Raw genomic sequence first — 27,089 nt, 5'->3', positions numbered from 1 at the left:
TGTGCAGCAACCTGGTAATGAGGCGGCCCCCGACCACGAGAGTTGATATCCCTCGTGCTGGTTGTTGGTCGACGATCCAGGCTTCCCGACTGTGGTTATGGTTGGTCGTGTCGACGGTGAGAAGTAAAGAAGAGAGGCTCGCCGACCGCGAATCACGAGCTGTTTCACCGCCCGAAGTCAGGTGTGCGGTTCCAGGTTCGGAGTTGAATTCCGAGGTTTATCTCCGATCTGACGCTCGGGTCCATCGATTATTAACAACCACTGTTAGGAGGAACTGTTTCCTGCATCCCCGAGCCCGGAACGTGACGACTATTCTCGATACCGGATCGGGCAGCGTTTCCACCTAACCGGTTGATCGGAACGTGCGATCAGTTGAATTTCACACACTCTATAATACGCCACCATTTCGCTACAATGTAAGGCCGCCGCGAACTCTACCCGCGGGGATGCGGTTCAACGCCATGACAAAGGGTTCATAAGAGGTGGGGCGAAGGCGATGATTTTCCCAAAAAACCTCCATGCAGTAGGGATAATGCGTGCCTCAGCCCGAACAGCCGCCACTATAATCACTAATGATGACTGACTGAATTAAATTATCTATAATCGACGGCGTTCCGAACCCCGTTCAGATCGGACGACCTCGCCATGCCATGCAGCGATGCTGCTGTTGTTGCTGCAGCGTAACGAAACTTGACCTCGAGTGTTGTGTGTTACCAGAAAATACAAGGGCTGCCAACCTTTTCGATCCAGTGGGTCTCAGTCCCCCGGAACGGATGGATCATTATAATGGGCCTCATCGTCTCTTCGGCCATCCAACGATCTCTCTTTCCCCTTTTCTTTTCTCTTTCGAGGGTTGACCGCGATTTTGGTACAGGTATATCCAGAACTCGAGCTGTATTTACCGGTTACACGTGTACGATCATCGAGCAAAGGTATATTACCCTTTTCGGAGTAATTTCTTCCCCGGACAAAAAACGGATAATTCGAAGAGAAGGGGGGCCGACTTGACGTTAAAGAACCAGATTCAGCCACGAAGGCTTCGTCTTCGCATAACGTTCCGCCGCCCTCCGACCCTCCACCCCTGTAGAGGTTACCGTGTAGTCAACGCGCAGTTTGATGCACGGGTGAGATACCGAGTCTCGCGAGGTCGAACCGCAGCGCAGCGGTGAGAGCATGGCATCCGGGTTAAGCGAACCCAGGGTGTTCGGCAAACATCATTAAAATTTTCGCTTTCGGAACGCGCGTATAACGTAACGTTTCACCGGGGGGAGGAGGAGAGGAAGTGGGTGCTCCTATCCCGATACGAGACCGGCACACAGCACCTTCAACAGGACCGTGTAGGGTAGGCCGGGGTGCAAAATGTTCCAACAACCGCGCGGTGCTGTGTTTCTCTCGGTAGTTATTTCACAGATTTAGTAGGCACACAAAGGCGCGGCGCGTGCTGATAATGCTGCTTGAATCACCCCCTGGCCCCCTTGGTTCTCCGTAAGCCATCCCTTACAGCAGCTACTTCTCTCGCGAAATCCTATCTCTCCACTCTACTTTTTTTTTTCGTTTTTTTTTCCTTCTCTCGCCCGTACTTTTTATTCTTCTACCTGGTTTATTTATATTTATTCATTTTCACACCTACCAGCGTACCCCTCGAGTAAATTAGTTTACCAACCCCCTAACCCCCCCCCCCCCCCCCCCCTTATTTCATCGCGAAACCGGGCGCAAGCACATTTCGTTGATGGAAAGTATTTTTCTACTGAAAAATATCGATGACGATATGCACGTAAGGTGTTACACGTATTATGTAATACGTACGCTGTGCGCGTTGCAGTGACGTCGTTATACAGTCTGGTAAAATGCGATAAACTCTATTCCCATCCGCGCCAGTTTCGCTTTATACGTATTAGGTTGGCGGATTCGTAATTCCGAGACAGTTTTACGACGGCGGGTGAGTTCGATCGAAGGGACATTACACGACGAATCGAGATACGCGCACCTACCCCAACACCGTATCCGTTGACGGGGGTGTATAATAAACGCGTTCGCAACCGTTTCGCGGGAATTGAATTTCAAGTCATTTACCGCACTCCTCGATTCCTCCCCGAATTACGAAGCGTGTCTTCTCAAATTCTATTTCTATTTCCCGCGCAATTGGGTCTGCTGGATAAATTGATACCTATACCTATATCCTATGCGTTATATGTATACATAAGCTCTCGGTATAACGCCTTTCGTCTTGCTTTGATTTTCGGCAAATTATACGCGCTCTCCGCGGGCTGAAACTCGATATTCGATACCGAGCGATCATTATCGACCGGAACTACCTTCGATTAGATATTGATTGGAGTGTTGCCGCTCGCTCAACGTCTAATGAAAAAACGTGCGCGCACTGTAGCCTAGAGCTTTTTATCCTCGGCCACGCCGTTTAGATCCGGCTCTGGTCAGGGTAAAGATGTAGTAAAACGATAGAAGTAATCGATCCAAAAGGATATCCATTCGCACACTTTACTCGGATCGGCCTTTCTACGGCATCAATCGCGGTTGCCTCGAAGCGAATAAAGAAAGAGACGAGCTCACGGACGATCGGTTCGTACGAAAATCTGGAGATCTATATGCTCGATGGTATAATTCGCCTGAGAACTGGCGCGGATTGAAAAGGGAGAGAACGAAAGGCCGAGGAGCCGAAGGGCAACGCCTTGCAATCATGCAAACCGGACAAATTAGAGGTCTGTAAGGATATGCGCGGGTTGATCCTCGCTACTTCGGATTCCACGTGAGATCGTCGGTTAGCCCGGATCATCGGACTCCTACGGATTTACAATTGGGTGTAATTCGATCCGAGGTTAAACGAGCCCTCTCGGTGGTTAAATACCGATCGATACACACGGTAGTTGCACAACTCGTTCTCGATCTTGGAGCGCGGTGGAGCTCAGCTAGGAAGGCATGGGCACACAAGCCTGTGTACAGTTACGAGAAGGCCCGGTTCGAAATCGCATCTCGAATCTCGCATCAGGTGGTCGGGCTGTTCGTTCGTTCGTTCGTTCGTTCGTTCGGAGTTCCCGGGCCGATTGGAGCGGTTGGTTGTTGGAGAAAGGGTCAAAAGTGGTGGGAGTCTCTCTCGAAGTGAAGGAAGAAAAAGGGAACAGGAGAGAAAGAGAGACCCTGAGAGCGTGGATGGGAAAGAGGGGGGGGGGGGAGGGGGGGGAGTCGGTGATGGACGCACTTCGCTGCACTCCCATCCTCTCCTCGCACTCTCTCTTTGTCTCTCTCTCTTTCTCCATCATGGGCTGCCTTTGGTTTGCCTTCCCGCTGGCTTAGCCCTTCCTTCCTTCCTTTCTTTCTTCCTTGTCTTTCTTGCCCGAATCCTGCATGCAGTCTTCGACTGAACGAACGACGAACGAACGAACGAACGAACGAACGAACGACCGTCCAATAACTCCGACTACGCTAAATGGGATTCAGATTAAAAGATCCGATCGAATGTTCGCCAATTCGTTCCTTAACAGGTGCTGCTTCGGCTTTTGTGTATCCAAGCTCATGCTAATCGCGACCTTCCGAATCGCCGATTCAGCCTATATCTCCGAATTGCTACCGGTTTTTAAAAAGTTACACCTCCAACTCCCCCTCCGCGGCTCTTCTTTTTCATTATACCTGTATCGATGTCCGAATTTTACTCGACGTATGGAAACGATGGGTTGATGCGTGGCGAGAGTCAAACCAGCAGCTACACCGAGGCATGTAATAATAGTATCTATCTCTCATCTAATAACGTGTATGCGTGTGTGCATAAAATACTCATGAGTGAATACAGATGCGACGTACGGTGGTATTTCGTATCTTTGCATCTAAATGAGACAGAAAACGACCATTAGGGAAGGTGTTACGAGGAGATAGTAGCCTTGTGACAAAACGTCACGTATACATATATTTGTATATAGATACATATGTATGTAAAACATACATCCATATATGTTTTATACATAAACTCAGCAATCAGCGTTATTTTAATTTTCGTAACTTTCGCGAGTTCTCAGCGATATTTTTATGTGCATTTTTGCAAAATCGCGGTAAAAAGTTTGCTCGCTCTTTTTTGCTTGAATGTCAATTATTATTATTTTTTTTTTTTTTTTTCCTTTTTTACACATAATTTCAAAGCAGCAAAGTCTTTCAAACCCTGTTACGTCATCAAATGATATATATCAAACTCGTCGTATCGCTCCCGGAAACTGATTCATACCGCGACATGCGGTTCTAAAAAATCAAATCTATAACGTAACGCGTTATACTCGTATCATATATGTATACATATATTATATATAGATACATACCTACACACAGGTGTGTGTGTGTGTGTGTGTGTATAGGATACCTGCCTACAATATAAACGCGGTGAGAACGACGCACGCGTGGTATGCGCCCAACTCTCTTGACCCATAAAATACCTATACGAAACAAGTTCCTATGCTGGTTCTCCTTCTATAGGACGGGTATGACTGGTGTCCGCCCTATAACGCCATGGAGATTAAAATTACTTCACATTGTACGAGATCTTGGATATCTGTAACGGAAGAGCAGACGGTTCTTTTTTTTCTCTTAATTTCTTGGTTTGCTTTTTTCTTTTTTTTTTCTTTTTTCTTTTACTTTACCTAACTTTTTAGAGAATTGCGCTTAATCGTATTCGCCGGTTCGATTCCGTTGCAGTTATATTTATGATCAATCGAAGAACCGCGATGAATGTGTATAAATTATCCCGTATTACACGATAATGTTGCAGCGTCTGTTTGCGAGGCTTTGATTTATGTTCTGCGACAAATCTTCAATCACTGGAAACTACGTCGCGTGCGCGACTCAGATGGAAATCTCACCTATAGGTGTTCATTTTGCATAATCGATGGATGTAGCTGTATATACATATATCATGTATAACAGACGTGCTGTAAGAGGCAGCGAAAATTTTTATCCACCTATTTACGATTCAGATGTTCGATAAATATATGATTCGAAGATGCAGTCTATCTGTACAAAATCATCATATAACACTACCGGTTATTATAATATATACGTATAAACACAGCATGATCGCGAAACGGTTCGGTCATCGTGAAGAAGAAAATATCGTACAATATGATGCTGACTTGAATAATTTGTCATACGGCGAAATAAAAGAAGAAAAAGAAATTGAAAAAAAAAATGATAAAGTTTTAACAAAACGGCTCGGGAGAAAAAAATCAGTCAGTACCGGAGTCGGGGAAAGAAATAGGCGATGAAAAAAGTGATCGAGAACCAGATCAAGATCCTGACCTCAAACCTCATCCAAACTCGCGTTACAGCTCAGGCTTGCGTTGTCTCGCCCACGCCGATCTCTCCGAGAGAATATCCTCTCCTCTCCTCTCCTCTCCTCTCCGTGGATATGGAGATGGGTATAAATATGGGTACTTAATACCAGCACGGTGCAGGGTATAACCTTCGAGCAGGCTGTGGTCCCCGGTAAAATATACGCGCGTGTCTTCGAAGGGCTCCAGATATTCGGCGGAGCCCTTCGATCAAGAGGATCGAAGCTCCGGCGAGCTTCGCCGCTGCAGAATCGAGATTCGCGTCCCTGGTAAAGGAGAAATAAGATCTGGCGGGTATATTAGCATACGATTGGCACCGTCCGTCTTAATGCTACGGCTCGGGCTGCGCGCTTTATTTCTTTCCTGCGGACGACTCTGCCTCCGTCTTCCGGAGTGTTTATGTCCGTGTTTCTCGAAGCTGCTGGTTGCAGCGCACGCGCCACCGAATCGCGGGTATCTCACGGTTTTTGGCAGCGATAAAAACGCGTCCGCCAAAAGCAGACTCAGTTCGCGGTTCTCCGCCGGTCCATGAGAAATTCGATTCTATTTGGTGTAAATCGTTAGAAGTTTCGAAGTGTGATGGACGAGTATCCTCCTCGTATTTCTCTTTTTTTTTCACCCTCTTATTGCGCTTGATTGTACGATCCGCGACGTTGAAGCCGCTCTTCCGCACGCATCGGCGATCATTTATCCTCAACCATGTTCGCGTAAACTACTCAGGACTATTCTTCCGAGGACGATAACTGAATAACGACTGGTGAGCTCGTGAATTCTGAATCCTTGGACGTGATTAAATTACACCGCCTGAAAGCGTTGTTATATCGCTCCGTATTTTAGATTACAGCTACACATTGCCCTCAGGTTCGCGCAGCGCTATACATCAGCGAAAATCGTCCGTCGGCTGCAGCGAAGGTGTTGAAGCGCCTCCGTCGAAGGATAACTAAAGAGGCTCACGAGAGGGAAGCCGGGCAAACAAGACCAGCCAGAAATAACAATTTGGAATTTGTTTGAGGCACCGCGATTCGACTGATCGCTCCTTCGCTGTTTGCTGCGTTTTTTCAACAGAAATAACAAACAAACATCAGGATTCGAAAGGTGAGAACTGACCCATCCCCTGCATATCTTGAACGCAAGGGTGAAACGACCGATTGATTTATGTCTGCATGCGACGCGTCGGTGGTTTCAGTGACGGAAACGCGGATTTCGCTGTGCGTACATCCGTGTATGTATATATACCTGCATCGAAAAGAAGAAGAAGAAGAAGAAGTGTCTTCCGTCGGAGAAGAAGCTCTAGATCACGAGAACGAGAATGATTTATCGAGTATCCGGATGAGCGATGGAGTCGCGCAAAACTCGATCGCTACATAAGATGGCTATCGAGTCCGACTCGAGTTTCCAGCGACGCCGCGACGCGGCCGAGTTCCTGCAAGCCGTTATTTCTCTCCCCCTTGAATTTTGCCGAGGGGTTGTTAGCCTGCGGGACATTATGTCACATCATGCCCGAGCTTCGGGGCATCAACGATCATCGCTCTCGGGGCGTCGGGACGGCCGGCGTCTCCCGAGCTTACTTACTTACTTCAAATTTCGATTCTTTTTATCCGTCTCGATTCACGAACGCTAACAAGAAAGCGTGCAGCAGACGAGGAGAGCGCTCTGCAGCTCGACGAATAAGCCCCAAATTCGGTGGTTCGGTTTGATTTACAACCACGACCTTCGGCTGCCGCAATAAAATTCATTGCCCCTAATTAACGTTACGAAAGTTTAAAACGACGATCGAACCAGCGGGCATATAATACTCACGGACCTCGGCATTATACGGGAGGTGTGTGTATAATGTATATACATATCGCTCACGAAACGAAACCCAAACAGCGAGAAGCCGGCATCGTGTGCTACGTACTATACGCATACGTATACACCCATTTCCGGCGGGCAAGCCACGCTGTACACGTTATATCTTAGGTATAATACCTGCCCCGGTATCACGTGCCTCCGCGTTTAGGCCTCGATAGGGAGAGAAAAAAGCCGAGGCTACACGAGAAAAGCGAGGTAATCGAGAACGGGGAGAAGGAACCGGACAAAATGATGGAGAATAAGAAGAAGAAGAACGTCGGAGTAAAAGAAAAAATTGTTAAATTTAAAAAAATTAAAAACCGCACGATTATATTGCGTAGGTACACGCAGCTTTTGGAGGTTGCAACTCGACGAGGCTGATCGACGTTTCATCATCAACATCCGCGTGCCCACGCTTCGGCTCGTTCGATTCGACGGTGAAAAATCTCCGACAACTTTGTCACCGTAGATCCGTTATAGGCGCGACGAATTGTCGAAACACAGAAAAGTGTGACATCGACTCGCGAGGTTGCGATGGCTGCACGTGCCCGAGTAGATTCTAAAGCATACGGACGACGATATACCCGGCCGTAAATATCGGGGAGTCAACTTGAGAGTTCCGGACGTGTTAATGCCATGCGAAGACAGCCGCATGCAGTCTTTGCGACGGATGCAACCACCGACCAGCCTTTCAGTCCTGCGGCCCGGTTGGGCCAGGAAGCGATCGGCTTCCTCGATCGAATACATGAATGAAAATGAATCAGAGGAACTGTTATATTAAAATCGTAGCGCGACTCTCGAGGTTATTATAATATAGGAGGAAACTTTCCCAAAGACACACTTGAGTTATAAGAAGATTGATCAATATCGTCGACGATCACGTTTCTCTCTTTCTCGATCTCTACCGTTATATTGTATTATTAATACTGTCGATTTTTTATCTGTTACAGTGTCGTATCACCGAACTATGAAACGGAGCAGCAGCTACTTGCGACGAGCGAAAGATGCGACAAGACTGAGGCGGAAAAGCGAACATCCCGAAGATTTGGAAGGTAAGAATAACTGTAACTGTTATTTCCATTGTATCCGAAAGAGACTGGACGGTCGTTTTACGACTTGTCCCCGTTAAAAAAAGAAAACTAACGGTCCACGCGGTTTAGCTGTGCGTAGACGGTTTATAGGCGGGACCCGGAATTGAGGTCCGGGGCTTAGCGGCTCTCCGTACCTTGAGACACGTTATGCTTCGAGCACGGCGTGTCTTCGGGGATGTAGACGGGCACGGAACGTGCCTGCGGAAACGGCAGTGTCGATTTTATTGCACTGCACCCCTCTGTGGCCTTGTCGCAGGTTCTTACTTCGAGGAGAATATCGTCCTGCGGCTGTATAATAATCGTGACTAGGTACACCTAACGATCCTACAAGCCTGGAATAAGATCAGGTTCACATCCTGCGGGAGAGAACGATTTCCTGATACCCAGAGTTCAAGGGCTTGAATTTACCTGTACGTATATGTAGGTATAACGCTAGTCCAGTTGACGCGATCGTCCGATACACGACTGTTAAAATGTAAAGACCAGTTCAACCGGATTACAGCGTGTTTGAGTTGGTAGTAAGTCAGAGAAGAAGCTACTTGACTTCCCGCTGGAGCTAATTCGGTATAATTAAAAGAAACGGGAGGGGACGGCCGGGGATAAGATACGAATGGTGCAAAAAAAAAAAGAAAAGAAATAAATAAATAATTGAGAAACATGAATAGAGCAACGAAACAAACAGGTGTATGCAGGTGTGTATCAACGCTCATAGCCTTGATCAAAGTGTATAATTATATAATAGACACGTCCGTAAGAAATGCGGCGATTATCACTATCACAGGTAAAGTGTTCTATGCGAGGTGAAATAGTACAATCGTGTGAAAGGAACCTATCGATAAAATAACCGAATCTATCTCCACAGTCTTTTAACATGCGTCCCGTATAAATGTTATTGAATACGTGTCAAGAATTAAATCCGGAAGTTCGATATCGGGAGCGTATACATGATATAGTCTGAAGGAAACTAGTCGAGAGTGATGAAAGGTTCCTCGGTTATGTGTGTATAAAAAATTAATTAATCATCGTCGCGGTAATAAAAACGCAAAATATTATAAAGCAAAGCAGCGACGGATATGATGTCCGCGTAATGTACGTGCTCCTTGTCGTTTAATGGACGTCAACGCGGCAATAAAAACGTCCGTAAGAAAAAATCTGTCATAATTTTTATTCACGCTTTGACAAAACGACTTGTTTAAAGGATGCAACGTACCCTTTTATTTACCGCCTACCGAAGGTACGTACCTAAGACCATTGGAGCCCTTCGGAGGTCAAACGGCTTCGTTACATCATATACTTCGAGAGAAAAAGAAGGGAAAATCAATGTGCTCGATCGGCGATCGGCCTGCGATCGAATTCTGCGCAAACGAGTTTCAATTAGTCACTTTTGCGAGACTTGCTGCGAACGGTTTTTATGCTTTATAGTTTGGCAGATGAAACACCGGAGAAACCCTGCGAAGATTTTTATTGCTTGTAGACATGTATGTATAATATTGCCCAATGTAGAGGGTCATAAATTTGATAATTTATTGCTGAATTTTTTTTTGGTCTCGAATTACGGTATTAGTGTATAATGATAATTCAATACCAGTTGTCATTAATTAATTCCCTTGTCTTTTTCCGGCTCGTTAAATATTACAGTAACACTGTCTCTGACCTTTAGAAGATTATGTCACAACTATATGTAATTGCTGCAGATTATACGATGCAAGCTGTTCAATCGGCAAAATTTAAATCTAACTCTGAAACTAATCAGTCCACTATCTTTTCTATAAAATATCTTAATGACCATACTAACGACGATATAAATCAACGCAAATACATCAATTTACGGTAATGGTTATACCACCAGGCTTTTATGGTGTATGTATACCTAACGATTTTCAAGTTAATGGCTTCGTGCGAATTGTACTCTTGAGTGCGAAAAGAAGAAAATGAATCTTTTTGTATTTGAAGTAAAGTGTTCGATTTTGCCCGAAAGTCTGCACCCTTAAGATTCTCGCGAAAAATCGCGTACGCGGTTTCGGTGCAAAAGAGACGAATGCCGTAAACAAGGTGATTTCACATATGCTGTTCTGTGTCCGCCAAAAAAGCCATCGAGGAAGTTCTCTAGACGGAACTTTCCAATACGGTTTTATCCATAGCGAGTTCTGCTCGCTCATCGACGCGATCGATCGAATTCTTTATGTATATTTGCATGCGGGGAACTTTGGCAACGCTGTGTTTATACACTTTAGATTCGCGTGCCCACCCATCTAACGTCCGCGAATGTAGTCGAGAAAACAAGCTAACCCTTTGTTTTCACTTTTTTCTTACCGCATCCATATAATCGACGACGACGACGACGACGCTTTTGCCTCTTTCTCATCTCGCTGAGCGGAGCCTTCAAAGTTTCTTTGCTCGACTTCGTGTGAGGAATAAATTTCACGGGAGGGAAAAATTAATTAGCACGAATGTATCTTGTACACGTAAACCTAAGCCACTGCTCGAAATTTCCTAATTATGGAAAACAGCTTACGCGGGCAAAGACAAAAGTTTGTATTCTTATCTACGGATCGATCAACGCGTATTATACATGCTTAACAGGATCGTGGGTGTGTAATAAATTCCATTATAATACCCTGATATGTTTTCTCATATATGTATATGTATATAAAATTAACGGCACACGAGCCAGGCGCCGTCATATAAACTCGGTTATAAGATCCAATTGTTTCACCGTTTCCTGAATGCATTAAGAATATTCAAATTTGATATTACCTACATACCATCTTCTCTTGCCGATCTACCGTCTATAAATTTCCGTCATTTTACTGCCCAATTCTTTCATTCTGAGTTGTTGCTCGCTGCAGCATTTTTTAACATTTTTTTTTCTCTTTTTCTCTTCTTTTTTTTTTTTTTTTCTTTTTTCGTAATTCCGGTAAGCAGATATGAACACCGGTGAGAATCGTGCGCATATAATTTTACAGCGTGGATAGAGTATAGCGGTAATATAGCCGGTATAAGGTTAGTCTTGAGACCGCGACCTTTTAACGGTAGTGGGCACTTCTAAAAGAAGATAATTGCGCCGAACGTCGGTTGAGCAACGTCGCTAAGCGTTCCGTAGTCAGGTTTTAAACTCTCGGGGTGGCAGGTGCTAGACGTAATGGCCGACCATCGGGGGCAGGCAAAACCGGGAACTTGGCGCAGGTCTGTATTCAGCTAGAAACGGCCATAAGTTACGCGCGGGAACCAAGAAATCAATTAGCGGACGCAGTAGCTGTATAACGATTTCTCCTCTTTTTTTTTTATCTCCAAATTCAGTTTGTAATTGTTTATTTCGTTTTTTCCCATCTTCCTTACTCTTCTCCATGTATCTGCCTACTTTTTGTATCCTTTTACTCGCATTTAATCACGTATTTTGTCGAACGATAATTAAATTCGTCGACGTTAACCTCGTTTGATGGATATTATAACGATACTAAAACGAAACCACTAAACTCGGCAGCGAACTTCTTTTTCTCGACAAACTTTTTTAGCTCTGCCGTGTCAACGACATGATCGTCAAACTATCTTGAAAACTATAATTTCTACATTCCATTTGTGTATGTGTGATGTGTCGGCAGCTGAAAAACGTGGAATATTCACTTGACTCGGAATTTTTTAAGCTTCTGGTTCCGTTAAAACGACATGTTCCCAAATGAATTACTTATGCAAGTATCACGAATCTGACACATTCGTTTAGTGAAAGTTTTTCCAACTGTGACAATTTAAATTTTTCTTCTTAATCGGATGGTTATTCAAATTTTATCACCGTCTCCTATTCACACATATATATATATATATATATGTGTATATTGTATATATATATATATTATCACTATGAGGCATTCCACACGAAACCGACCCAAAAATCAAACCCATGGTCCAAAAAATTTAAAACTCAGTGAAAGAGGTTTACTTTTGTAAACTTTATATCGTATACTTAAAAATTAATGAAATCACCGATGGTAAGGGCAAGACGTCGGTTTGGGGTGCAATACCTTAGATGCAGGTATTTTATTCACCTTACACTTGCAACAGTTGCATAAATTTTACGCTTGGCAAAAGAATAGCATCGACTCGGTATTGAAGTATAAAGTGGCGATTTCATTGCGTAATATTCAGTGCAAGATGTGTTTTCATTCAAAACAATAGGTAGATTGTTTCCTTAACTTTCCAAGATCCTAGTAATACACGGAAACATCTGACGTATCTTTCCGCTAGCATTAGCACGCGAGTTATACAGACGCGATTATCGCCGACAGATAAAGATATATTCAGTTCCGAATTAATAAATTACAGGGATCGGGATGCCGCTACTTGTAATTATCACTACCGAAACCAGATAACGATGATGGGAATAAGACGGAGAATAGATAGAAAAGAACAAAACTGAGATATTTTACGCGCCGAAGGTAAAACATTTCTATTCATGTAAGTATTACAAATGACTATGGCTTTTACAAAATCTATTAACTCTACGTACAACAGTGGTCGGTATACCCGCAGTTACGTGAAACTCGAACACCTCAAACCACGCCTGGACGCACCTTCTCTACATCGATAATTTTTATCTCAACTCTTGTCAGTGCTACTGCAGCACAGGTAATAAAGACTGGATAAAATACGACGATGCCATATGCATTACACAACAGTAAACAGTATGAACGTTGTTTTTTTCTATCGAGTAAGTATTAATGTTATGGTCAAAATTGAGAACATTCAGTTCACAAAACTTATCAGTTCACAGCTCAGACTTTAGCAAGTGTGTAATAACTCTGTCAGATTTCGACGTGCTTTTTGGCGCAAGCTCTTCGGGATTTGGATTCAAGGAATGCGGGAAAATAAAAACCTCCCGTTAACAGTTTATAAGTTATCATACCTACTCGTATACGTGGCAAAGTAAGTTCCGGCGATGGATTTTGCGACCGCAGACGAGTCGAGCGAGTGCTTATTTGCTGGGATTGAATAATGTATTAAATCTCTCATCTGCGTTCCATTGTAACAAAGTAAGAGGAGGCGAAGACGTGAGTGAAATAAACGTGGCTGAGCATCTGTGGGATTTATTGCATAGGTGAGCAATCACATTCGAGATTATAGCAGCGGTTCCAAGTGCTCGAGGAATTCGCGGCATGAATCGGTGATATTTATCGTTTGAATTTTGACGTTGCCACTTGATGGTGAGCGAAGAGCCCGCATGAGATGATATTTGCGTGGGCAGCAGAGAGACTCGGTCGTCCATCGACGGATATGGGCCGGGGCCAAAAACGGGCCTAATGTTTTCCGAGTGGATGATATAGGCGGGCGTCCCTCCTCAGAGGAGCCGCAGCGACTCGGCCTAGCCCTCCGAGGAGTCGTGAGGAGCGAAGTCGGGCGTCAAACTCATCCGGACTCACAGCTGCGATCAGGCCCTGCGCCCATCGGAGGGGGGCGGCGGTCCCAAAAGAGAGAAAGAGAGAGAGAGAGATCGACGCGTACGCCCCGAGTATCGGGCCCAGGCGATGGTCGCCGGTCTTTGCTTGTTTTCTAAATTATGCCGAGCGATAGAGGAATTAATGGGCCTTTTGACCCGCCACCCGAGTTTCAAAATCGGATCTTTCATCAACGAAGTGATCGCGAGTCCTCTTTCCGCCACGGAGACACGCCAAGGTGAAGGAAATTAGGGTTGTGAAATTGGAGCCAGTTCGTTACAGCTTGGCCGCATCATGCTGACGACGACGACGACGACGACGACGACGAGGTGTAGCTTCGCTGCGACGCAGGAATGATTCTCGTAAGATAGAAGCCCCGGTTATTGTCGACGGTAATTAATTAACGCTGGATAGATCTTATCGACCGGATCTAGATGTGTGTACGCTGGACGTTTTGTGTATGTGTGTGTGTGTACGTACCTATTTTAACAACGCTCAATAATTTACTACTCATTACAAATTCCGGCTGCCTGTGCCTGTAAGTACGACGATGGCAATAAATCTCCCCAAAGCAAGCCGCCTGCTTCTCTTTACGTAAGTATTAACTGTGCAGCACCGAGTATCGGTGAGTCCGGTTACCCGACCAGGGGCTGGACTGACAGATAAGGCGCAAGAAGAATAAGCTAGAAAAGCAGGGAGAATTGGAAAGGCGAACATCGAGTTCCATCCTTTAATCATCGCGCCCGCAGACGGCGTAGTTCCTGTTTAACCATGCAGCAATGCCCAACTATGTTACAAGTTCACCAACAGATTTCAATTAGACGAGTTTATACATTTATTGCCGACACGTAGGTACGCGCTGAATAACCGGTGCAAAAGTAGAAACGGAGAGGAAAAAAAGATTCTTGCATATATATACCTACGTATCCATCCGCGTTATAAAATACTCTTTCATATTTCTGGACGTGCATAACCGTGAAAAAGAATCTTCTGGAAGATTCCTTGTCGATAAGATTTTGAATGAGGTGCAAATCGAGCATTCCTATACTAAAGCTCAACCGGCCATCGCCGATGCGAACTTGATCTCTATGATAAGGGAGACCGGAATCCGGAAAAGTAAACTGATATTTCAAAATCTGTCAGGATAATCTAACAAGAGAAAAGGGAATCAATCGTAATTTCAATACTGACAACGAAACGAAAACTAGATTGACATGTTCAACGCATTTTTATTTTTTATTTTTTTTTGTAGTGCTGAATGCGAATGCAATGGAATCCAAGAGCTCCATTGGCTCCGAGTGGCTAATCATTTCGAAGTGAAACCGGCACTGCCGATACCTGCACCATCTACAGGGGTAGAGACCTGCATTACTGAAGGGCCGCTCGCACCGCGACGCGCGGTCGGAAAAGGTCGGTAGCGGGTAGCGGCGAGAGTGGGAGAAGATGGTTGAGGGGTTGAAACGAGGCAAGCTGCGATTTCGCCCTCGTAAACGTCAGCGTTATACGGTTACAGCGCTGTTCGTTGCTGGTTTATATTGAACGAGCCGACTCCCAGAGGTAAACCCGTGGCATAACACCTCCTTCTCTCACTTTTCTCCATCCTTATCCACCGTGTCTGCTTCTCTGGCTCCTTCCCTGTCTCTTCATATGTATATAATACACGTGGTGAAGTCCGGCGATATCCTAACTTAAAGCACTCGGAAGTTGTTCGTAAGCGGGGTGTCTTTGCCTTTCAATGCACACTTACACTCGTCTATTGAGGGTATAAAAATTCTGCTTTCAGACTTGAATCTTTTTTATTCATTTTTCATCATTTTTTATTTATCAATAATCTCTCTCTGTTCAGATCGTCTCTAACTAATTTCTGGATGGATATCACAGTGCTCGTTGACTGTAAGCTCGTGAAGGAGAAGCAGAGAACGAGAGAAGGGACGAAGACTACCGCGCGTGGTATTTGCGCGGGAAACCAGCAGCGATGCTCCGCTCCGCGTTTCCATTCATTCTTGTGTGGATACCGATCCTCATCCAGTTACGACTTTATGCGACATCGTCACGTGACTAAGGAGCTGCTTTTTCTTTACGACTACTCGTGGGTTCTCGTGACGCGAGAAAAGGAGAGAAAGAGAGCAAAGGAGAAACGCGATTCACTCGCGCTCGTAGGACATGCAGTGCACGCGGTAGATCATTTCCACTTTTTTCACGTATACTCTCACAATTAGTAATCAATTAGCGATTCGAACTTGGAAACAATTCAATTCCAAGGAGAATACGAGGCTCAACTCTCACAGTCAGTCTTTATGGCGGTTCGTTTTGATTTGATGTTATTCAGGTTTGATTATGATTCAGTTACTTTTGGAAGAGCTCTTTCTCACATCTAACTGATAGCTGATACCAAGGGTGCGAGGAATTGGCGGATGTAGTATGAGGCATCGTACCTACCACCAAAAGAAGAACGTTGAACAAGACTTCGCGACAGTTTATCGAGGCCGCGTTCTTAATGTACTTTTAAAAAGGTGAGCTCTCGAGGTCTGACGTGCAAATAACGAGGCACATTCTGGGGCAGAGAAGTATATAAGGGTAAATATAAGAGGCTTTCGCAGATAGCGCCCCCGTCCTCCAGTCTCACGCCCTCTAATTACCCTATAGATGTACCAGCGAGCCTGCACCCTCAGGCTCTCGTTTTCGGGGGAAACATATCATAAATATAACTCGCATCTGGGAAGGTACTACGGTGAAAGTGATCCGGCGCTTCGTAAGACGGAGAAAGCTGCGCGTGTATTTCACCGCTGGGACAAGGTAAGCGATTTTCCCGCGCAAATGGGCGACCAACCAAGGGCCACAGGCGATCCTCGCATAACCTATCATCCGTTTCAGGACCTCTAGCTGTGAAAGGCACCCCTCTCACACACGCCTCTACACCGACATCTCAATCTCCACGCCACGGAGTTTACGTGTGCGTGTATCGCACACACATGATCGTCCATAACACTACCGTATACCTGCATCACGGTAGGTAGGTAGGTACGTTATACACCTTCCGACGTGTATAATGGGCGTACTTTATGTTCTCGCGTAGGGACTGTCGAATAAAGTGGATTTTCAGTGGGGTCGACGAGATGGGCGTGAGCCCGTATACACGTAATGTAAACTTTTCCGTTTTCCTTTCCTTCTTTTATTCTTTTACAGACACACTATACGGCCAGAGCAAATACACTCAAGGGGATCCGTTTCGCGATGAGTATATCGAATGTACTAACTCACTCCTCTTCTCGATCATCTCTACTCCTTGTTTTGTCTCAATTTTAATGCTCGTGTTGCTGGGCTACACAAATTGCGAAGGATTTTATAATTTCAGATTACATGTCTCAGAGGGACGCGATAGCTACAGACAAATTTCTGCTTGCTACATGTACATTCGCTTCGTATCGTTGAACAGGACTTGCTCTTTTGTATTTTTCAAGCAGGCATTAAGCGTGGTCCAATTTCTGTGTCCGGCGCGCTGCTACAGGATGAGGAATAAGAGAATTAAAAAATTCCGAGAGCTTGAATCGGACCGCGGGAGGCTGGAGAGGGAAGGAAACAATTCGGCGGCGCTGGTGCGGGACAGAGAGGCGTATAGAGAGGAGTCGAAAAGTGAGATCAAGTCGGGCTCTCGATACCTCTGTATGCGTGAGTGTGTGAATGTGGGATGAACACAGGTAAGCCTCGTGTAGCGGTGATTATTCCTATACTGGGAAAGAGAGGGAGGGAGAGAGAGAGAGAGAAGGACCAGCTCTCGAGCATCGAGCAGCGTACGTGTGACTGAGATCAGAGTATAAACAGCTGACTGCCGGAATTCAGGTTCCGGAGGGGTGAGTAGCAAGAGAAAGGCAGTTGAACGGTTGAACCCCAATTGGACGCTACGCTCCCTCAGCGGCTGCATTATTGTGTACAATAGGCGTATTACACGTACGTACGTACACATAATGACATTTGTATACGAGCCCACAGAGCACTTATCTTCCGTAGGTATATACGTATAATACACAAGGACCGTGCTTCCGCTGGTGGCAATTTTACACGCACTTGATTCCGTTTTGCCGCCGTCTTATTCCCCGTCAATTCGCCGCGGTTTTCATCCCGGACGTACGGAAAATGCATATCGCGGATATTGGGCTACTGTATCACGAGAAACTTTTCTTGCGGATGAATCAAGCCGTGAGTTGTTGGCAGTCTGCTAGTAAGTCGGCCAGAGACCCAGAATTCAGACTAATTTACGATCAATTTATCTCCGGCACTGAATAGACACCCACGTCTAGTCTAGACGCGCCGAATGTTTTTATTGAGATTCAAAGTGGAGAATCTCGGTCAAACAAAATCCGGCCGTCGCGTCGTGCGAGTTCCTTGGCTGCAGCGATTTGTCACAAAGCGATTTAGTTACTCGAAAGACGGTCACAACCGCGTGTACATTCATATACACAAATTACCCGGTTCGTCGCCTACCTACTTTGAATTCACCGTGCAGACGTTTTGGTCCCCTGGCTTCTCTCTCTCTCTCTCTCTCTCTCTCTCTCTCTTTCCCTCTATCTCTATCTATCTCTCTTTCTCTGCTGGCGAGTCTAACCGAGCGTGAGTCCACGTGCCCCGAAAGCCCCGAAGTGTGGGTATCATACCTATACGCGTGAGCACGTGTGCGAGATCTCTGACGAAGAACGGGCGCTCTTCACCCTTGCAGCTAGGTGGATCGGGACCGGTCGGCGAAAGGTTGAGCGGGGATGCAAATTGCGCTTGATAAACTCACCTGCTATGGCCATCCAGGGGTAGAAGGTGTGATTCGCGGCGGGTTGCTGATGGAGCTGGGTGGCGACCGGTTGGCTGGCCGCCGAGTTGAGGCTGCAGGTGTTCCAGGAGGAGGCTAACGATCTCGAGGAACCGTTGTTGCCCGGACTCGAGGCAGGATCGCCTCCCACGAGGCTTCCGTAGCTTCCGACCCGCGTGCCCTCCGGTGTGCACGCGGAGGGCCTGACGACCGGGTTGCTCTGTCCGTTCGCCGCGGAGGTTGCCGACTGCCAAACGTCCTTGACGGCCGCCGCGGCCATGACGGCCGCGTATCCGTTCTGGTGGGCCGACTGGTCCTGCTGTTTGCAGTCCTTCGCCGTCGAGGAGGAGTAGGACGAGGTTGTGTGCTCCGGGGTTGACGAGTATATTTTGCAGGCCGTCGCGACACTCGCGTCGTACGGCGAGTCCTGGGGTGGCCTGGTGTTCGTTCCACCGCCGGGGTGGATGCCCAGGGAGGAGGACGTGTGGTGATGGTGCTGGGTCGAGGCGTACGGTGACATCCCAAGGCCGAGTGGAAAGGTGCTGCGATAAGCAGCGGCCGCCGTTGCCGGGTCATGGTGTTGAGCCCCGGCCCCGGTCTGGTGGTGGTGGCTGCCGTAGAAGCCACCGGCGGTCTGCTCGAAGTACGAGTTCATTATTCCTAGTATTTTGAATCACTTGCACTGGACACCCTCACTGGAAATATTATACCCTCCACTAAAGCGTGGAATCGCCTTGGGACTTTGGTCCCGGCGTGGAAGAAGAGTCTCTGCGGTCGGCTGTTCTCCACTCCTGCGGAGTATAAGTACAACAGGCCGCGACGGAATCGCGAGGAGCCTGATAGCTCTCTATGGACCCGCGATCGAACGAGGAGAGGTGTACCAGATGAGCCGGTGCGGAGGACGGTGGCGGGGATTCCGTGAGGCGAGGACCGTTCAAGAGGCCGTAAAAGTCACCGAATGGTAGGGTGATGACCGAGATTTCGAGAGAGTCGGTCTCGGTGGCGTTTCGGCGGGCGCCCTCCGGTACTCAATGGGCCACTACGAGTGCCGATTAGGAACGGACACCATGACGCGTTTCTGGCGATTTAACGAGCGATGGATGAACGGACGGACGGCCGCGGTACCACGTTGCCGGCTGAGCCAGCACCCTGGTGCTGCGGTAGTTCGGCGGCAGAGTAGAGTCGCTCGACGCGGAGAGTGACGACCGTTAAATCGTTACGACGCAATAAAACCCGGCAATAAGACGGGCTATAAAAGTTGCCTCCTCGTCTTTGACTCTCTGGTAACCGCGACGCGGTGCGCCTGGCACGCGACCTTCGTAAAACGCCAGATTTCCCTCTCTCTCTCGTTCTCGCTGTCTCTTCCTCGTTCTCTCTCTATCTATATATCTCTTTCTCTCTCATCCACCTATCTCACCCCCGCGATTACAATACACCCGATTCGATTGACATTTCGTTTCGTGAAGTATGTATATAACAACGGCAAGTCAGCTCTGTATTATTCGCATATAAAAAATCTGTGCTCCACTCGAGCACGCGGCAGAAGCGCAGGTGGCGCCCGTACTTCCCCGTCTCTACTTGTTAATGTATATACTGAACCCGTTGGTACCACCAGTCTGGGGTGTAAACCGCGTGAAACGAGATAAGGCCGCGCGACTCGGCGGTCGGAACTGCACTAGCACTCGGTCGAACGTGGTGGTGGATCGTTTACGCGGACTCGAGCGCGACTGGCGCGGCGCGCTCGTCCCTCCTTGTCGTGCCGCGTCGTTCCGTCCCGTTCTGTCCCCTGCGTGAGAGTCGGAGGCGGTGGAGGCGGCGGCGGCGGCGGCGGCGGCGGCGGCAGCGGCAACGGCGTGTGCGGTGTACGCGAAATGCGGCAGCCTGGGAAGGGGATCGTAACTTGGCCACGGTATGCCGGTGCGGTGGTCCACGGCACACTGCTTTTCTCGCGCCCGACGTACCGCCGCGCCACTCGGTACGTCCGCTCTCTCTCTCCCTCTCTTTATCTCTCTCGCTCTTCCGCAGCCCCCGGGACCCTCCCGTAGAAGAGGAAGGCGACCGTCCCGTCTCGCTCGCACGCGTGCCGCGCCCCCCTCCGCGTGTCCGGGCCGTCCCTCGGCGCTGGCTCTCTCTCCCCCTCGGAAAGCTCCGAGCTTACAGCGCCCCCTGTTGGCCACTCGAGAAACTCGGCGACGTGCCGCCGGATTAAAATCGAGACTCCGCTCCGCGGATACGCCGCTGGGTGTTAGACGAGGACCGAGAACGAGCGGCGGGAGCGAGAGGACCGAGTCGACGAGGAAACGTCCGGCTCGCAGGTGGGGGAAGAGCGCTGCTTAAGGACCAATCGGAATTGAATTCGTCACGAGCGACGCGCCGCTACGCTGCGAGCTTACTACGCCCGGGGAAAGTAGTTCCCCGGGTGAACGACGCCAATAGGCCAGCCAGGACCGCCCCTCTCCCACCCTTGAGCTTTCGCCCTGGAGGGAGATGCCTCACACGCGGAGTGCCACGCGTGGAGGACCGCTTACCGTCGGCGCCACCTCTGAGGATAGCCGCGAACCAACATCCACATACTCGTCCCGGCCCTCAAACGACCAACATCAACGACGTTCAATTGCAAATTCTATTATTACGACCGTGTCGCACTTGTTCTTTTATTTGCATTTCGCTTTGCGTTATACTATCTCTCTCTCTCACTCTCTTTTTCTCTCTTATATTACTGACGTTCTCTTTGCCGCGATGATAAGGCGAATGAAACAGATCCGGCGCCGCTTCTGTCAGTTGCGGCCAACTGATCGGTTCAAAAAACACCCAGCACACAAATTTTCTACGCCAGTAAAAAAAAAAAATGAATAAAAAATGGTGGAAATTAAGCGCGGTAACAATGTCACGTAAATTCCGTGAAACGAGAGAAGGTTTTTAAAAACACGTAGGATATAAAATGCAATGAATACTGCGGTTAGCTGGCGCGAATGAAACAGTTGAATGAAAATAATCGCGGAGATAACCGGTCTCGTGCCACGAAACGCGGCGGCAGTCAAACGTATGGTAATAATAATATCGTTAAAGCTTTTACGAGCGCTTTATGCTTTACGGGCCAATTAGACAACCGTACAATTAAAATGTCGTAAAAGTGAGTTCTTCTTGGTTCCGTATTACATACATACAGACATACATTAATTCACGGGAGACTTGGTTACAACGGCGTTGCGATATAATATACTTTATACGTACAAATATCGCGTCTATTACATCGCGTATAATATCCGTATCACACATATTATAACGCAGTGCGCGGCTTCGCCGATTGATGTGTGAAAACGTAGTTATGCGCAACACGCACGTTAAACCAGCGCACACATCCGTATCTTGGACGTTGGTATCGGGTCGAGTGTTTATTGGGATGTAAATGTCGTTGGATTATCGCCCCCGCGGTTCGCACCTCGTAAATTATTCCATAACGATCCGAGTAATGCCCATCATAAGCCTCCCGTGCCGCTCGAGCTTCCCATTTGCTCTTCCACCCGCCACCCGTATTACACACACACACACACGTATATACACACAAGCGTGTATGTGTATGCACGAGCAAATGCGCGACGGAAGCTCACCACTAACCGCTCGAACTGCAGCTCAGAAATCTCGGCTGATGCACCAAATTTTCCGACATCACCAGGCCAATCGCTCCCCGATCTTGATTCCGGGCTTTCTCAAACGTCTCGTGAAAGCCTTTGACGGGTGAATCTGGCGGGGCAATCAGAAGAGAGAGAGCAAGAGGGAGAAAGAGAGAGAGAGAGAGAGAGTTGCTCGTGTATACCTAGTCAGGCACGGTGCTGTGGCAGCGGCGAGGGATGTGGTCGGGCACTCTTACACGAAGCTCCGACAGGTGGCAGCGGCCCGTTCGCTTGACAATCATGACGGTAGTAAACTTGGGTTTTATGACCACTTGAACAGAATCGTAAAAGTCAGGCAGCAGGGCCTTTAAGCTTATAGTGCAGAGAGAGTACGAGAACGGGGCGCGTGTCGGGGTTCGTGGGGGCGTGTGCGAGCCCCTCGAGTGGTGGGGACTTCGCTGGGTAGCCAAAATGGGCCTAATGCCCCTTTTAAAGACCCATCAAAGATAACCTGCGCCTGCAACCAAGGGGTTTATTTTACGAACGGCTCATTCTCGTAAAGCCACTCCCGTTAACGAGCCTACAGCTATGAGTTTCTTCGTCCTACAGACTGTAGCAGCTACCCTGAGTTATGTTCTTTCGCAGGCATCGTCTGTGGTCGTATCCGATCCCCTGTGCCACAATTTTTTAATCTCTGTTTCAACACCCCCAAATTTTTCTACGTTCATCGAACGATACTTGAAAGAAATTCAATTTTACATCGGTATTCAAACGAGTTTTGAATTCGGAGTTGATGAATAATTTGTACGATTATTTATTACACACTGTCGTGTTTCTTAATACACATGTGCGCTTCGCGGTGGTTGAAAACAGCGATCTCGTCCGGATCGAGGAGATTAGTTATCACGGAGAAATAGCATTCTGATCGCATCTTATATAGTAGGTATATACCGACATCGCGACAGGGGATCATCGAGGCCCGTGAATATTCATGCGGCTGATACCAGCCGATAATTTGTTGAAAAAGTTTTACATTACCTCGCGCTGTAATATGCATGAGTGAAAAACCGGCCTAAGCTTCGTTTGCATATTGCTAAACAACAAACAACTTCTGCAGAGTTGTTTATGCATGAGGTGTCGATATCAGCCGAATACGTATACATATATATGTACATGTGCGACCGATTTTGCGTTAAATTTCGATCGTCAATTTAGAAACCACATTTGTCAGCTCTCAGGAGCAAGTCCTTGCTCCGCCTTGAGACCGCCGTCCGCCGGATCGCCGCATTCTTGATGCGTGATCAGAAATTCACATCAGGAGCAGAAAACGAATAATTTGTACCTCAACGCGACTCACAATGGACACTAAAAACTCTTTTGATCGATGGTTACACGTCAGAATTTAAGCTTCGTAACGTCGCAGGATTTTATTTGATCGCGCGAAATGCAAGTAGGTACAAGGCTGACCAAATATCGTTTTTAGTACTGTCAATCAGCTCGTTCACCCCTCGAACTGCTGGATTTCATTTGTACCTCCCTTCCCCTCCCGCACGCGGATATTAACGGTTCATACGAGAAATTGTTCCCAAACCATCTACGCGGCAGTTATTGTCAGAGGTGAAAAAACACGGGTGAAGTACTACCAGTAGTTTACAGTCAGCCTCATCTGGTCACCGGCCTAATTGAGGGGAGCGAATCGTGTCAGTTGACGGGGGAAATTTTTTTTTCGAAATGTCAGACAATTTTTCAATTCTATATATTTCTGGTTTTATAAATTTGGACTAATTCGCATAAGCGAAACGTATTTTCGAATATTAAAGTGTTTTACGGGGATGAAGATTTACTCGAATAATATAACGCCATGATTTTTACCACATGTGCGCAAGTTCGCGAGGAGAAATTAGAAATAAATGAGAACTGGAATCATCAGGATTAGAATAGGTATACGGAGAATTTGGAAACAAGTGTAGGATTTGAGAATTTCATTTATTTTGGAAGCTTTCTGTGACGTTGATTGCGAAGTGCTTGATTGAGTGCCTGACAATGGTTTTAATATGATAAACTTTGTGCCTGAAAAATTCGGTAAAATCTGGAGATCTTTCCAAGTGAGACTTGGTAGCCGTCCATAGTGGCATCGAAACTGCAGAAGTATGTAGCTTATATCTGAGACTTGGTTGAGCCTCGAAAAGCTGCATCTCGCATTCAGGAGCTGTAGCGTACCACATGGAGTTTTAAATTTTGCATTTTCGACTCGGGAGGATCAGTTTGAGCTCCTGGAGAACGTTAAGCCTGAATTATGGTACCGCAAGAGAAACACCATATCATACTCATAGGTATACACACACACATACACACACATATCCGCTGCACGCATGCACGATGCGAGTATAGAAACAAGCGGGGGACCACGAATAGTGAATAGAATCTAGCGACGAGGAAGAAGGGAAGAAAAGGAAGATATTTTCGGCTGAAAACTCTCGTGAAACTTTCGTCAAGAAGTATATATATACGAGTATATATGTATACTTATCCGTGTACAAAAGCATGTAAGTGCGTGGACGCACATGCAAGTGAGACACGTCGAACGGCATCGTCAGGTGAAGATTACAGAAGGTATGCATATGCGTGCTCCCCTATACATATACCTACGCCTCAGGAATTTATTACTGCATGTTTAATACATACATACATACTCACTCGCGTTTCGATCCCCTGCGTGCATCAAGATTCGCCTCGCGGTGCACCGATAAGTCAAAAGATTTAAGCCGAAATCGTATTCAAGTATTTATATCGCGCAATGGGGAGAATAATCGGGTCCAGCCCGTGACTGATGTCCCCCTCGGGGGCTGCACCGGCAAATAAAAGGCGCGTCGGGGGGTGGTGGCAAAAATCTCTGGCTTCAGGCCTCGCGTACCTTATACACCAAAGAGCTGGTGCACTGGTAGCTATAGCAACGCGCCAACCCGAACGTAAGAGGCCATTGCACTTGCTGCAGCTCGCCGAATCTGCACTCTTGCTAAACCAGCCCCCGCCGATCCCCCGGCGCGAAAGCCCGCCGTTCCTTGCCGCGGTTTCGTGCGTCGGTCGTTGGTCGCTCTTGATCGCCCGCGGCTCTCTTCCTTTCATTTCGTTTCGTCTTATTTTCATTTTCATGCAGTTTTTGCTGCCGTTAAAGTGGTGTTGGATGGGGGGGGGGGGGGGTGGCAATGGGCGTATGGGGGGGGGGGGGGGCGGGGAACAATCCCTCGCTCGCTGCGATCCGGCTGCATTTTTCTACCTTGGTTCTTGATCGGTTATATAGTGAGCCCTTGCTCAGCGGGGATCAAAGCTCCAAGGATCAATTCGTGATGTATAATGTATTATGGATCACAACTAGTCGGTCGTGAGCTTTTCATATTTTGACTTAACTGCTCACCGAACGAGACCGTAAAGGCGCTCAAAGCACGCACTTCGAATCTCTTTCTTAGGGGCCATTTTATAATATCGCGCTTGGATTTAGTCTCGATAACCACGTTTGGAACTGACCCTGCGTTATATTATTATTCGGTTAGTTGTCGGAATTTTTTCAAAGCTACTGGATAGTTTTACAGTCGAAATATTCTTATCGATGATAAAATGAAACACGTTATTTACAACGATATTTACTGCAATTGATCTAGTTAATTATTTTTCTATGAATATCTTTGTGTATGTTTTCAATGGCGAAAAAAATATTATTCAATACGCTGTGTAAATATTTATACATTTATCTATGAATATAATTGCGTGATATATATTCGTAGGAATTTTAAAACTTGTAACATTAAGGAAATACAGATAAGCGTGTATCACAAGGCTTCCGTCACCGGTTGGGAAATCACTGTTCGCGATGCAATCCTATCCTATCCTATCTCTTTCGATAAACGTATAAATGACGCTTTTATTCAGTGTTGGAACTTGTCAAGGTTTTTTTCAAATGTAATTTTTTTACTTCTTCTTTTTTCTCTCTACACGAGACGCCCGTACGACGAAGACGGTAATTGATTACATCACTAGTAAATTCACGCGCGTTTCAAGCACGGAGGGAATGACGCAACGGTTTCGAATTGTCTTCACGACTCGCTTATATAATATATATGCTGAGCCATGTGTGAATATTACATTGATCATCGACCCTGAGCCATTGGAGTTGTTGGCCATGTTACTATAATTGCCAGTATTATCTAACCGACGAAATATTGCCGTGTTATTAATTCATTGTTTATTTTTTTCAACGGTGTTTGCCTAACATCCCAATAAGTGCCGTCATACGACCGAGTGGCACTTTTGCTATTCAGCAAACGCGTTGTGCCTTAAGTTCGTAATTACTTTCACGCCATCATCTGTCGAAAGGCAAGAACCCGGATGTTCTTCACCATGTTAAATTCAAGCTGTTGGAATTTTTTCATCCGCGAAAAAATTTCGGTAATCGTTTATTCGCCATTGCTTGTTCTTTTCTGCCGTATTTATCGCGTACAAAGCTGTCTATATTTGCTAAAACCAAACTGTCATATCGCCTCGATTCATTTAGGTATATACATGCGATTGAATATTGGAAACATAAAATAGTTAACGCGTCAGGTTACCGTATCATCATTGGTCGAATTAAATAATTCATTCTGCTCTCTGGTAAATCAAATTTATAGTTCTTTCGTCCGATATCTCGAGACTCGAAGAGATCCCAAAAACACATAATTTCTCCTAGTTGAAGAGAAAAATACGAAGAATAAAAAAAAAAAGAAAAAAGAAAATAGAAACGAACTAAAGTATAAATGTTTATATCGATCTCGAACGTGCATATAAATCGGAGGAATATCTATCTTTGGTAGAGGTGACGGGATTAAGGATATAGAGTGAGTGCGGGCGGCCATCTAGCGGATAGCTTTCGCATCACTTGGCCGTGTCCGTGTTGCAGAGAACTGCAGCTTTCGCAGTCGATATTTTGCGAAAACGTGTTTCGTTGATAAATTTCCACTCGCGTA

The 27,089-nt window shown here is 46.6% G+C and overlaps 1 protein-coding gene across 2 annotated transcripts in view; it reads right to left on the bottom strand.

Annotated features, from left to right (window-relative positions):
• Window positions 1–20,383, bottom strand: part of LOC124409663 (homeotic protein ultrabithorax-like) — a 96,711-nt gene extending 76,328 nt beyond the window's left edge. For both annotated transcript variants that reach the window (XM_046887470.1, XM_046887548.1), the window contains exon 1: window positions 18,458–20,383. In XM_046887470.1, the coding sequence (XP_046743426.1) occupies window positions 18,458–19,130 (673 nt within the window). In that variant the 5' untranslated portion in view covers window positions 19,131–20,383. The remainder of the gene's footprint in view (window positions 1–18,457) is intronic.
• Between the last annotated feature and the right edge of the window lie 6,706 nt (window positions 20,384–27,089).

This window comes from Diprion similis, chromosome 1 (assembly GCF_021155765.1).
Source record: "Diprion similis isolate iyDipSimi1 chromosome 1, iyDipSimi1.1, whole genome shotgun sequence".
NCBI classification, from domain to species: domain Eukaryota; kingdom Metazoa; phylum Arthropoda; class Insecta; order Hymenoptera; family Diprionidae; genus Diprion; species Diprion similis.
The sequence above is the reverse complement of the archived record's forward strand: the minus strand, read 5'-3'. Positions and strand labels throughout refer to the sequence as shown.